This window comes from Rhinolophus sinicus, linkage group LG02 (assembly GCF_036562045.2).
Source record: "Rhinolophus sinicus isolate RSC01 linkage group LG02, ASM3656204v1, whole genome shotgun sequence".
Taxonomy (NCBI): Eukaryota; Metazoa; Chordata; class Mammalia; order Chiroptera; family Rhinolophidae; genus Rhinolophus; species Rhinolophus sinicus.
Window position 1 is genome coordinate 36,532,045 of NC_133752.1, and position 15,216 is coordinate 36,547,260.

The 15,216-nt window shown below is 34.5% G+C and overlaps 1 protein-coding gene across 1 annotated transcript in view; it reads right to left on the bottom strand.

The window, feature by feature from the left end:
* Positions 1-15,216, bottom strand: part of MTTP (microsomal triglyceride transfer protein) — a 53,355-nt gene that overhangs the window by 37,765 nt on the left and 374 nt on the right. Inside the window, exons 2-4 of the mRNA XM_019757656.2 lie at positions 15,153-15,187; positions 6,767-6,924; positions 925-1,112 (exon numbers count right to left, since the gene is read on the bottom strand). Coding sequence (XP_019613215.1) covers positions 925-1,112; positions 6,767-6,827 — 249 coding nt within the window. The 5' untranslated portion in view covers positions 6,828-6,924; positions 15,153-15,187. The remainder of the gene's footprint in view (positions 1-924; positions 1,113-6,766; positions 6,925-15,152; positions 15,188-15,216) is intronic.

Sequence of the window (15,216 nt, forward strand, 5' to 3'; positions counted from 1 at the left end):
GTACTTCATCTGTATATACGAAGTTAAACATGAACAATCTGATTATTGAACAAGGAGGTACAGAATGTTTTCTGCGGAATACTGTTCTATTGAGAAATGGCTCAGAGAGGTAGATGAAGTTTTGATCCAACTTGGAAAATATAACAGCTGTTAAGAGACATCCAAAGAAGCAAAGATCACTTGTTAAATGTATTGCAAAGACACCTCATTATAAAATATAACAGCAACTACTTCTCAGTTACAATGAAGTAAATTTTGGTCCTGTATACTTATTTCACACGAACATGTAGAGGAATAACTGACTTTACTAAAGAAATCTATTGCTTTTGGGTCATTGAAAAGCAAATATGGAATCATCATATAGTAAAATTGGTTGAGATCCCAAAGGCATTTGACCTCCTTTCTCAACCCATAAATCTAAAGCATCATAAGTGGCCAAATACTGTCATGCAGAGGAGCACCTGGTTCTTTCCTCAGGAAGAATACAGAATAAGTTCACCCCTTCATTGGTAATTCCACCTTTTTTTCCCCAAGAAACTCAGGAAAATTGGAAGGTCCCAATTTATCTTTTCTTTCAGTTAGAGTGGCCTCAATTGTTTTTCACATGACATGGACTCTTGACTCCTCACACCCAAAACATTTCAAATGGATTTTAGTTTAACGTGCTTATTAACATGACATAAAGAACTGGACATCACACTCCAGTTACTCACCAGCATACGCCTTCTTTTGCCTACTTCAACAATTTGGAAAGGTCAGATCACTTCTGATTAGCAATAACTTCAAAACTGTAGGTCTACTTACTTTAGTGATAGAGAAACTAAATGGAAATACAACTAAGAACACAAGAGCTGTCAAATGGTATACTTCTCAGAGACTTTGCTGACATGTAACGTTTGCCGCTTTCTGGTAGAAAATGCCCACCGTGATTTGGATCAGTTGGTCATCATCACCATCAGGATTTCTCCACAGTAAGACGACGTCCACATTGGATGAAATTCTGTAACCCACACTGTCTTGCAGTTTTCCTTTGCCCCGATTAAGGAAAACTTCAGTGGAGTATGTGAGTTTGTACAGTCGGTCATTATTTAATGAGAGACCAGTTGTGTGACCTGCATAAAGATAGTGACACAAGTCAAGTCTTAGTTGTCAGGCATCCATCAGGCCAGAGACTATGCTTTCTTGCCACCAATGCATTCCTCATGTAGCACAGTGGTGCCAAGTGGGAGCTTAATAAATATTTGCTGAATGAAAGATAGTTCTACTTCTCCATTTGCTAAAATCATTGGCTTTAGCAACAAAAACTAACAAACAAATAAGCTTCTATTTCAGAAACCTTAGTTTGTATCCCTGGTCAATCAGATTATCTAAATATTGCCCTGGTTGACTACAAAATATATTTTTTTTAATGTCATTATATTGCCTTTAATTATATGCATATGATTTTTTCCACTCCAGCTGGATTAAAGTATAATGAATACAATTTTAAGTAGAGGTTCAGCCTGGGATTGCTTTGTAAAATTAATCAAAATAATTAGTAATTAACATATCATTTAAATGCAATGGATCAATGCCAAAGTAATTTTAGAGGTTAGAAGACAATTCCTTAAATTGGATATTTGGAATGAATATTTGAAGAATATCCCTCTAATGAAATTTATTCTGTTCATTTAATCAGTAAACTTTTAGTACAAAGGTGCACTTCAAGGCTACACACATGTAAATTTAAAATAGCTCTTTCTGAATAAAAGAATGTTTCACATAAAACCTTAGCACAGACTTTAATTCGGCAGGGCAATTTAATGTTTAATAGGATACATGTCAGTACTGTGAGCCAAAAAAAATGACATATGGAGGAGTTCACACACTCTTCAATTCAGTTTAATTTAACCCCCCAAAAATATATATATAAGAGTAGGATCAAGTCTTTCCTAGAGATGACTTGAAGTTTATGGTTATACAAACTCTTTTTTGTATGTTTTCTATCTCTAGCTCTCAGGAGGTAGTCAGAAAATATTTCAGTCTATATTGTTCCTCAGCGCTAATGAGGTTGCATTGCCTAGTCAATGAAACTAGGCCACCACAACATTTTTCTCCCCCTCAAGAAATATTCATAAGAGGGCAGGGACATGGAGGAGGTTGAGATGACTAGGCCAGAAGTGAGGCAGCTGAAAAAGGAAGTGAAATTACTTTGCAAAGTCAAAAGTTAAAAAAAAAAAACTCTGAAAAATCTTTGCCATCTACTGTCTCCATTACCTACTACAACACCTACTGCCCTGAGGAAAAAATAGTCATAATACATTGTCTCTAATAAATGAAGTGTTTTATGTATATTAACTTATTGAATCTTCACAAAAACCTAATGGAGTAGGTACCATTATTAATCTCATTTCATAGATAGGGAAGTCAAGGGGCACAGAGATTACACATTTTATCCACGATTATTCAGATAGTTGTGGAATCAGGACGTGAACCCAGGCTGTCTGGCTCTAGAGATCATGCTCTTACCTATACTATACACATCGAAAACTTTAAGTAAAACTCTTTTCTATTCCTAGGGAGTGAACTAGGAATTCATTCATTTATTCATTCATTCAACAAAGATGTAGTGAGCACCCACTAGGTGGTGGGCACCTTTCTAGGCTCTGGAGTACACCAGTTAACAAACAGACAAATTGTCTATCTTTGTACAGTTCATATTTAAACGAGGAGGAGATGGACAATAAGCTTATATATTTATAAATTATGTGACTATATGAAGAAAAATGAAACAGAAAAGGGAATGGAGATACTGAAGGAAAGACCTTTGTGAGAAGGTTAGATTCTGGACAAAGGCTTTAGGCTAACCACATGGATATCTGGGGGGAAGAGTATTTCCTTCCCCTCATCCCACACTCCTACCTTGCCATCCTCCCCACAAAGGGAGTAAGTTGAAAGGCCCTGAGAAGAGTTCATGCAGGTGTAATGGAGGAATGGCAGGGAGGCCAAAAAGGCTGAAATTGAGTAAGGGAAAGACACAGCAGAAGGAGACGAGGTTTAATAGGTACCTATGGGTGGCATGAAGACTAGGAGGGACCTTTGCATAGACTTAAGAGTTTGAGTAAGATGGGTGGTGAAATTATACAACCTGACAAACTTTCCAAGACAGAGGATGAGGAAACAAGCAGTAGGAATCTGGAAAAGCCAGAAGAAAGAAGTGTGGGAGTGTATAGACACACACACACACAACCCAGACTATGTCCAAACACCAAGTCAGGTAGAACTCCAGGTGTGAGATACAGAAGGCAGAAAGTGTCAGGACAAACCTCGAAGGAGATGAAGTCTGTGACTCCCTCTAGCCTCTCCTACCTCTCTACCATTTCTACGTTTTAACTGGTGACACTGCTGCAGGTTCAAGCGTTGGCTTTCTGGCCAGGAAAGATAGTTTGACCAGAAAGGCCCTTTTTTATTGACACCTACCAAATTCCACATAAGGCATAAAGGAAATACATCTTATCTAATCCTCACAGTAATTCTGAAAGGTAAGCATTATATGACAGCTGGAAAAAAAGCTGACTTTGCGCTCAACCCAACGTAGCAGACATAATGCAGAATTTGACATTTAAATATACTGAGATCCAAGTTTTGTGGACTACAAAAATGTGTCTTCTGATTTAAATAACTATGAAAAGTTTTTAGGAAGGTAGCCTTTCTTAAATTCCAAAGCTTTCCAAACTACCATGTTGTGCATTTTTTCTTATTTTTATTTTACTAGTCAGAAGAATGTAGATCAGTTTGTAACTATGACTTGGAAGTGATAAAGCACAGGAAAGAATGAGACTTGTTCTCTTAAAACTTTTTCCTACCTCTTTTAACAGGAGCTAAAAAGCCTAAATGGTTCAAATAAGTGCATTGTGTGGTAGTGTTGTCCCTGTTACCCTTTCTTCTTTGATAAACATTTTTCTGTTTATGTTGTTCCGAGATCTGGCAACACTGGGCAATGGGGTCATGTTCTATTGATATTGTTGACTTAATTTCTTTCTTAGCGTGTTGCTCTTTAGAGTATGCAGAACAGCACTTTTTGAAGCTGATGTTAGATAAAACCAGGAGAGAAATTAATTTTAGCCCCAAAAGGAGTCAGTACCTCTTCATTGTGTCCTTTCAAGTGCATCTAGAATTTTTAAATGACTTAAAAACAACAAAGCTCTTCATTTTGAACCGTTTAAGAAATATCTGAAAATATTCATTCATCAAACTTAGATGAATACAGTAATAGTACAGTTAACTGGCTTAAGCAAGAAGATAAAGTGGAGGTAAATTAAAGGTGAAGTTTAAAGAAACATGCAATAGTGATAAGAATGACAGGTAATGGGATTTAGGATTCTAAAATTATAAGAAAATTATAAGGCTGGAAGTAAAAGAGTAGGATAAGTGGGAAAAAAATGGAAGATGATTAATATGAATAAACTGAAAATTATAAGTAGGACCAGAGACTGACAGAAAGACTGGAAGTGAAGAAACAGTTCATGTTTATAGGTGACAAGATTAAATAGTAAGTTTATGTGTGTTATCAAAAGCAGAAGTACTATAAAGAAAACCCGAAGAAGGCACTGAGAATAGACCCAGCGGTACAAAATATGATGTGGAAAAAGTAGGGAAAACTTGAGTCTTTAAAATGTTCACAGTCAGCATCTCTTCCACACAGACCCTTTTCCATATAATCCTAGTTCCCTCCTCCATTCTCTTCACAGTCCAACTGGCACTCAACATCCACCCAAATCTGGGAATTTGCTAAACAGTTTGCTAAAACAATTAAATTTTACATGAGTTTTGAGGTGATTCACGGGTTGCCACTATTTATAATGATCTGATTTTAAAGTAAACTTTTCACAAGTAGTTTGCTTATTAAATGTCAATCATTACAGAGGGCAAGGAATCAATAATGACATCGTGGTACTAGAATACAAAAGGTTATCACATCTAGGTAGAGAGAAAGCTGTCAAGTCCTGTACTTTTCATTTATGGTATTTGGCATAAGCAGCTTACACCATGAAGCTAATGACTAGGTTTGGGGCCTTCACTTGCCCAGGCTCCTTTCACGACCTTGGAAGGGGCTAACAATGTTACACATGCCGTATCTTTTTTCAGTAGCATTCACAAGAACAACATGTGTTTGTAATCTTTTCTCAAACATGGCCCTGAAATTACATAAGCTTCAGGTTATAAAAATCTGGGTTTACCACTGAGCTGTACACAACAAACACTAGCTGTCATCTTCTAAACCTGTGTGACAGTTGTGTGCGTGCGTGTGCATGTGTGTATTTTTAAATCTTTATAAATACATGTATTTGAAAATATCAGGTTATCTAGTTTTCTAATTTATAGAGTGGGAAAAAAAAAAGCCTACAGTAACTACTATATCTCAATTATTTTTCTCAAAATAATCATGGTATTAGGTTTGATATTATGGCATATAAATCACTCATATTTTAAATACACAACAGTTTATTTGACAGATAATAAAACAGTAAGCTCTCTATGTAATAATTCTTAGTCAGATATAATTTACAAACCTTTACTTTTTCCCCATTAAATATTTTGTCATCCAAGTAAGGACTGTATTTTTAAATACTAAACATTTTGGAAAATTGGTGAAAAATATTGTCTTTAGTTCAAGAATCTAAAGTATCGTTTGCTTAGGTGAAATAATTTAAATTTAGCCCTCCATTTACTGTTCCAATAACAAAGATTATCTTTTCCCTTCACATGGAAATTTTCCATGCAAAAAAATCTTGAGACAAACTTCACTTTTTGATCAAAAGCCATAGTTATCCAAAAACTGGTTTAGAAGTTTACCAATGAATTATTTTATATCAATTACTTAGAGTACACAGTTATTAAAATTGGACTTTATCATACTAAGTTATGCGTTAGGTCAATTGACTTTGACAGTGGGCCCTCTTAAGAGACGCTAAAAAGTGATAACTTTACAGGTGAAACATTTAGGAACCCAAGGAATGTATAAATGTTCATTTAAAACAAGATTCCATATTAATACATTTCATGTACCTTTTTGAAAATACTACTTGTATTTTGTGTTTTTTCTCTGAAATGTATCAATTCATGTTTTTTTAAAATCAATTCTATCTTAAAATAGAAACGATAACTAGCAACACTTTTTCCAAAGATAATAAATCTTCTTTCTTAAACCTACATCATGTAATTTTATTTTCTGTAATTTACTAACTTGATAATTCTATCACTTCTAAATAGTAATGGAATTAAATACATGCTTTACCATTTCATACATAATTCTTTGGCAAATCAAATGCCCTTCTCATTGGGTCTAACTCTTCTTGATGTCACATTGCTAAGCAACTAGAAGGAAATTTAAGAACTGATTTTTAAAAATCTTCTTTTACAACTCAAATGAAGGAGCTACACTCAGTGAGTGACCAACAGCAGCAGGTAACAATAGCTGGCATCATTTTCTCCCTTTTAAAAATAGACCATAAGTGAGAAAATGAAGCAAGAAGCCCACTAATCTGAGGGACTGTAACTAAAAGGAACTTCTGTTTCCTTAATGTATGGAAGAATTTGAATTAGGTTTTCATTCTAACCTAGTCATGCCTTCACAAACATTCCATAGTTACATGGTTTTGAAGATGGTTTAATTAGAAACTCTTTCACTATTTACACACACACACACACACACACACACACACACTCACACACTTTCCCCTCAACAATTAAAATTAAAATTTAGCAAAAGGCAATACAAACTTACCTTTAACAGAAGCTGAATATGAGGAAATGAAGCAGAGGAAAAGCACAGCAAGAAGAATCATATTGACTAGCCACCCTCTAATGCATCCAGTTCCCAGCAAGAAGTCACTGAGAAGTGGACTCTTCTGATGGCAAGGAGGAAATACTCCTCTTCAGAACCTGCAACAATAATGTTTATCTTTGAGGAAAGGTCAGATTCCAAACTCCAATATCAGGACCTAAGTTCACCAAAGGGCTCACTATTAATGATTAAACATAGGTGGGCTGTAATTTTCAGTCTTTCACTCTTTAATTTCTTTTACTCAACAAGGAAATTCAAAAACATTTTCACCTTTGAGAGCTAAATAAAATCAATCTACCTTCTTGTGAATTCAAAGTACTGAGGGACATTCAAGGAAAACTGGTGGTGATGCTTTTCTGCTCAATCATCATCATCATGCCTGTGTTAAATGCCTGTCTTCATATTTTACCGCTTTATGTGGCAGGGTGGTGAGGATTTTAAACTCAGCTAAACTTCGTTGAATTTTATTATGTCTTGTATGTTCACCTTTGAATTTTTTTATACTATGTGTACGCTATTAGAAAAGAATCACTCTGAATTTTAGGGCTTAAATTGTAAAATTTTAAGTTGTACCACCACTAATCACCTCAAAATAGTGTTACAGTAGATAGAACTTTCATTTCTGAACCCTAGATGATTCTCCTTATGTGTGAAACTATATGGGGTTGTAGCAAATTAGCATTGTCCATTATTAACATGCTAGCAGGCCGATTGAGTAAACATATACCAGGGATGCCAGAAAAATGTATACACGACTTGTATTCATCTTTTGTTATCAGTATATATTGAGTATTACAATGTTAATATAGTTTTTTCCTTTCTTAAAATGTGTATACATTTTTTGGCACCATCTATATACATACATATACAGAGGGTGCCAAAAAATGTGTACACATTTTAAGAAAGGAAGAAACTGTATTAATATACACCAATAACAAAAGATGAATACAAGTCACGTTTGACTTCTGCAATTGCAAGAGGTGCTCAAAGTGGTTACCATCAGCGTCCAGACACGTCTGATTACCGTGAACTACTGCTTGAGCAACGCTGACCAAAGTGTTAACTTCTCTTAAAATGTGTATACTTTTTTTTTTTGGCACCCCCGGTATATACACACACAGGTGTTCATATATATCATAGTAGACCTCTAGCTATGACAAGGAAAACTTGTCCAAGTCCCCAAAGTGGCTGGATGGAGTCCCTCATACTTTCTAAATCCCATTTCTAGGAAGAGATTCAGAGGGGCAATTCCAGCCCTTAGCACTTTTGCTACAGGAAATTACTTAGGAACTGTCTCTAGAATTAGAACAAATACCCTAGTATGGCTAAGGCCACGCTGACTGAACCAACTCTTATCCTTGGAAACTCCCACAAGAGGCCTGATATGTACCAAACTTACTAAAATGAGGTGGTTTGGGTGGCATGTGGGATTGTTTTGGCAAAGGTGAGAATAAAGTGCTGGTGAAGAGCTATTTGAATTAACTTGAAAATACTTAAGGCCATGTTTAAGTATAAAATGTGTTCTTAAATCTACCCTCGTCTTGCTCAAAATTATTTTCTAGAATCCTGACCTTCGGCTTAAATTTAGACCATCCAGGCCAACTTGATAGGGCCACAAAATGAAATATAAAATGTTTTAAAATCTTCGAAGTTTATACAAAGAACTGAAAGATGAAAATTGTCTTTATCATTGAGATGAGAACTTCATTTGCTATTATAAGTTTTGTATATAAATTATGGCTAAAGTACCTATACAAAAATAAAATGTTTGGTTGTAATTATCACCTTAAAGTTATAAGTTTTCCTGGGGTAAACAGAAAAGGCCATTCTTAGAAAAATACCTTTGTTGAAGAAATGTAAGTTTTTATGAATAGTAGGTATTATAAATACAAGGTAATGTGAAAGTCTTTATTGCTTTACATTTGAATAGATTTCTATGTTCCCACAATTTCTGCATTACATACATAGGGATATGAAGCCATTATAGTCACATCAACTTTACATATTTATTTAAATTAAGAAGTAGTTTGAATCTCATATGATTCAATGAGAACTGTCTTTTGTATTTCCATTTGAGGCTGATAGTTACTTAGACCTTTAATGTTTGTGATTAGACTAAGTGGTGCATGATATGTGTCTCTTCGGGTAAAGTACCATTTGTTGTCAGGTGTTTACCAGAGTCCAACCAATAAAAGGCCTATCACTATTGCCTAATAAAATAAATGCTGTTTCATTTAAGCATTTGCTTTCCACTAGAGAGCTCCTATATATCACTGTGTTAGTCATTTCAACATAAATTGTTGAAATAAGACTGCTTCTGTTGATAATAAATAACATCATCCTTTTATATTTTGCTTGTAAGTTTTCCTTTTTACAAAGTCATTTGAAGGACTTCAGATTGTTTCACCAGAGATGAAATAAAAATACCAAACTCTTTTCATATTCAGTGAATTTTGTGTACCAAAGAAGAGGCATTCTCTTCTGTTGCTTTTTGATCAAGCAGAACAAACTTTATACAGTAGACGTGGGAGATATCTCCCAAAACTCATCAGCTATTTTACATGGTATGTGAAGCAAGACAGAAGCATAGCACAGCATAAAAACAACAAGAGCTGCCATCTACGGAATGATTACTATGTACAATATACTATACTAAGCACTTTACATTTTTTATAGTATATCCTAATGACAATCATTTTACATAATAGAAAAATAAGGCTCAGATTAATTTAGTAAAATGAGTTAAGAATTACAGAAATACACCTTGAAACTTAATATTCTCCTTTACTTAAAAAGTATTAGAGGTAGAATGTGGAAAAAATTGATTTCTCATGGATGACATAGAATTATTAGTTGGAACTGCCCTTTGATTCCATCAGAATTTTGTATGGAGGCTAACAGAGCACTTGAGTATTGTGGTTAGGTGTTCTGAGCTGCACTTACAGAGGGAAAAACTGATCTGTGCTGGCCAGGTCAAAATCAAATAACAGATTTTACAACAATGCTATTGCAATGTAATTCCACTGGTAGTACATGACACTGGAATACTTGCTATACTAGTATTTTGCAGTGATAAATAAGAGGCTATGAAATAAAGATTGATGACTAATTCCAATGTACAGTGGTGTTTCTGTTAATTATCAGAGGTTGTTAGAAGTTAACTCATTTTTCTTGATTAGAAGATAAATGAATTTCACCACTATAAAGGCTGGAAGAAAATGCATTACCCTACTAGATATAGATATAGTAAGTCAGGATGTATGATAGCTATAGAGGAAATAAAAAGTCTTTATAACATCACAACACTTTATCCTTAGAATCAATGGGAAAAAAAAATTTCTTAGAGGGGCACTTCAAGTTATCCCTAAGTGGTCATAATAAAATCTAATAGTTTTCAATTCAAGGAGGAAATTAGCATTTTTTAAGAACTATGAAAAATACATGTTAGGTTAAGAATATTCTTATGATGTGTTGAAATGTTTCACACCATGGCAAAGATATAGAATACATATACTATTTTAAAGGTATTGTTTAAGAATTCTGTCTGATAAAATAAATACATACTAAATGCCTTTCCTTGACAAGAGTAAACTTGAGATTTAGGTTTGAAACATTTGGAATCTAAGACTCTCCAAAAAGGATAGTGATTTTTCCAACAACCAAAAAAAATCCTTATGGGTCAACAACAGTCACTCTAAAGGGAATCTAACTTTACATTACCTTTGGCTACATGTAACTGAATTTCTAGCATTTAAAGGAGAGGATTCATGGCTTTCTTTCAGTAGATGAAAGAGATGGCTCTTTCTCTCTTATTTTGTAAAGAAAACAAAATTTAAATTTTGATCAGAATTATTTTATTTACAAAGACAGTCCAGAGATTTCCCATACAGCTTGCACTGTTATCCCTATTATTAATATCTTACATTAGTGTGGTAGATTTAATAAGAAACCAGTATCAATACATTATTAGCAACTAAAATCCATACTTTAGATTTTCTTAGTTCTTATCTAATTTTTTTTTCTGTTCCAAGATCCATCTATGATATATTATATTTAGTTATCCTATCCTTAACCGCTTCTTGGCTGTGACAGTGATTGACTGGGTTTATAGGTTTCGGGGAGGAAGACCACAAAGGTGTCATTTTCATCACATTATATCAAAGGTACGTACTATCAACATGATTTATCACTGTTGATGTTGACCTTGATCATCTGGCTAAGCAGAAATGTCAGGTTTCTCCACTGTAAAGTTACTCTTTTTTTTACTTTCTTTCCATACTGTACTCTTTGGAAGTAATTTGTGTAGCCATGGAGTAGGGAGTTATATTCCTCCTCCTTGAGGGTGGAGTATCTATATATTTAGAATTCCTCTGCATGAGAGATTTTTCTCTTCTCCATTTATGTATCATTTATATCAGAATGGACTCATGAATATTTACTTTATATTTTGGGTTATAATCCAGTACTACTTTGTTTCTACAGTTTTTCCAGCTCTGGCCACTGGGGGCTCTTGCAGTTGGCTCCTGTGCTCCTTTGACATATCCCATCTCTGTGTGTGCATGCACTCTAAAGCATTTCCTTAATTTTAGGCACTACAAGAGGCTCCAGGTTTATCTTGCACATTTCCACCCCAAACCTAGAATCAGTCATTTCTCCAAAGAGCTCTTGTTCCTTTTATTGGAGAATGGTATTAGAACCAAGATCTGGGCACAAAGTGTGCTATTTCTACGAGTCTTCCAACCATGAACACACAGTATCTCTACACTTACTTAGATCTTTTTTCTTTCATCAGAGTTTTGTAGTTTCCCTCATATAGACCCTGTATGTTTTGGTAGATTTATACCTAAGTATTTCTTTATTGTTTTAAGTTTAGAGCTCCAGTTGTTCATTGATGGTAGATAGAAAATCAATTGACTTTTGTATGTTAACCTTGTATCGTGTGACTTTGCTATAATCACTTACTAGTTCCATGAGAAATTTTTTGTAGTTGATTTTTGGGGATATTTTTACATAGACAATTATGTCATCTAAGGACAGTTTTACTTCCTTTTCTTTCCTTGTCTTATTGTACTAGCTATGACTTCCAGTATGATGTTGAATATACATTTTATGAAAAGTACATGTTGAATGTACTTTTTACATTGCATATTCTTTTCTGAGTTCAGTCACTCCTCTTCAAATCTTTTCTCCAATCACCTTATTTCTGAGTTTTTCTGTTTCATGTTGTTCTATCTTTTTCATTTTACAATTTTCTCGTTTTGAAATATTGTTATACTTTTCATTTGCTTTTCTTCCTGCTTCATATTCATTTTTATTATAATAACTTTTAATAGGACTCAATTATGATCCTTTTTGTGGTATATTTTTTGGCTAAATGTTATTCTGTACTTTTAAGAGAGGGAAGTGGGTAGAATAGCTTTTCAAGCCTCATGGTTCTAGTTTCCTTTTGGTTTCATAAAGTGATAAATATGCATCTTTGTCATTGCTGAGCTGTCCCCTTCTTCACTTCCACATTTATCTGGACCATCTTTTTACCTTTGCCCCTATTGTCCCTGTCCAGTTCAATTTGAATTCTACTCCCAGGAGTTTTTTCTTAGTGTTGGGCTTTGTCCAAGAAGGGCGCTTAGATTTAAGTCTTGAGAGTTGATAGGCCCCCACACCCCTCTCACACTTTCAGATCTTCCTGCTCATTCCTTTGTACTCACCTTGAAATCTGCCAGTTTTGCTGCTCATCTCATACTGGACTCCTCTTTTTTCATGAATATCTGTTGGGAGTTTTGGGGTCCTCCCATTCTCATAGCCTTCAGATGCTATGTTGTCTTCCCACTACTTCCTCCTACACAGATGTTAATACTAAATTGGTGGTTTGTTCCCACCCACTCATAGTTTGAGCTTTATAAGGATTCTTTTTCACTTAGTTATGTTGTAGCCATGAGCTGGGTTTGTTGTCATTATTGTTGTTTTGACACGAGTATCCTCCTAGTGCTCTACCTGTTTGTATGAGGAGATTCAGACTACACTGCCTCCATAGTCATCTTTCTAGAGTCTTCAATATTCATATATCATCCGGGAGGGGAGTGAATGAGGGATTTAAAAAAAAACAAAAACATTTTAAACTTTTTCTGTATTTTTGAAGGCTTAAGTAATTAAATTAGTGCTGACTGCCCAATGTTCCCAGGCCAAACATTTGGAGAGGACACGTTTTGTTTAGCCTACTCAGTATTTAAAAAAAAAAAAAATCACTGACAGCACTTAAATACCAGGTTTCACATGAAAGTTCAGATTTCTAGCTGCTTTTCAAAAATTGAGATCTGATGTCATTAGGTCCACATTCCTAGTTGGAACTTGTACCCTAATTAAATAGAGAATGTGCTCCCATGTTTGTGACACTTTACTCCCAAATAGCTTTTTCTCTTTTGTTACCGTCTAGTCCTCATAACTATTATAGGTTTGTAACCATGGACTAACATTTTTATTTCAACCTTTTATGTTGGCTTAAACTACCAAATATGTGATGATTTCTAAATCTGTTTCTACTTAGATGTCCCACAGACTCCCCAGAACCCACATATTAACAACCAAATTATTGTTTTTCAAAACCTATTTTTCTTCCGCTATTCTTTAAATAACCCAGTTTAACACAATCACATTCCTACAACTGTCCAAATTAGAAAAACCTTTAGGGTTATTCTCTCTTCCTTCTTTCTCATCTGACTCATAGCTTTTCAGTCATGTGCCAAACTATGCCATGTCTTTGCTTTTACTGTTCCCAATATTTTAAATACCTTTCCCTTCTTCATATCTGGAAAACTCCTATTTACTTTCCAAGATGGAGCAAATTTATTCAACTTCTGAAACTATGTCTCCTGTCTACAGGAGCATTTAGTTGCTCCTTTCCAAATACAAGTGTCTTAAGTATATTTTATGTTATATGGTATTTATTTTCTGCTGGTTCTCCCACTAGACTAGGGATTCCTTAAGGACAGCAATTATGATTTAGTCATCTTTGTATCAAAGTACTAAGACAAAAAATATGGAACTCAATAAACATGTCAAATAAACACATGAATTTTACAAATCAATGAAAATAAGATTATTTCATATCATGATTTTACCTTACTGTACCTTTTATATGCTTCATCTTTAGTAAACCCCCCCCTCCATTTTGTTATTTTTTGCTGGTACTTCACTTTAAATCTTGCACCATGACTATAAAGTGGCTTTGTAAAAAGAAAACTTATTGACCCCACTATTAAAACATAAGGGTTTTTTTAAGTACATTAATTTAAAAAATATAACTAAGGGTGCCAGGTATTAACTCTGAAAAAATATAAAATTATTCATAAAACAGATCCCTGAGGGGCAACTGCACAGCTGTTAAAAGATTTGTCACATCACTATCCCAACCTGAGTTTAAGGACCTACATATGAGGAGCTACGTATCCAATTACTAGTCATCTCTTAGCTACTCTTTGCCCTGATATGGAGGCAGCTGAAAAAAGATGCCCTACTAACAAATCGGAAATAGATCCAATACTCAATTAAGAGATCTTTCAGATCTGAGGTGAGAAACAGAGTGACCCACAACAGGGTAACAGCTGACATAGTTTTTCAAGAAATATTGGAGAGTTTCAAGCAACAGTGACTTAATTTTTGTGACCAAATTTAGATAAATTTCAATTCTTTTAGAAAACTCAAATTCTTAATTTAATTTTTATTCATTGAAACCTTTAAACATGTTCAAATGTTTTCAAATATCAAGAATAATTTACTTCAAAATTGTTTCCATACTGAGATAGCAGTCTATTCATCGATTCAAACTTTATTTTTATTTTTAAATTCTGCAATAATCACCTATGAGAAGTAGGACTGAATAAAAAAACTAAACAGAAAACTACAATCTATGGGATTATGCTTCAGTTCTCCCTCAGTTGACTTGGTTTATATATAGCAAAAAGATTACATAAGGTCAAGTGTTATAAACAATGAAATGTCACCTGATGTTTTGCAAAACAGCATTAGGAAAAATAATTCAAGGAATGAATGGAGAGTAAGATTTCCGGCTGTAAGCAAGAAAAAAAGGCTTAAATATTCTAGATTAAAACTCATCTTATGGGGAATTTGACTCACTTTTTAAATTTGATTGTCCATTTGAATTGTGTAAAACCATGTGATATTCACAACCTTCTTCCGTAAAAATTAGTTTGGGCACTCCTGCTTTCATGTTCAACACAGAAGAATTACGAGCCCTTTGCATTTTTAATTTTTAGGAGTAGGAACGTCTTACCCAACCCCAAGACCCTCACAGAAAGATATGAATGAATACCCGCATAACCTGAATGTCCGCAGATACACACGTGCCTGTAAGTGGAAAAAGAAACATCACTGTA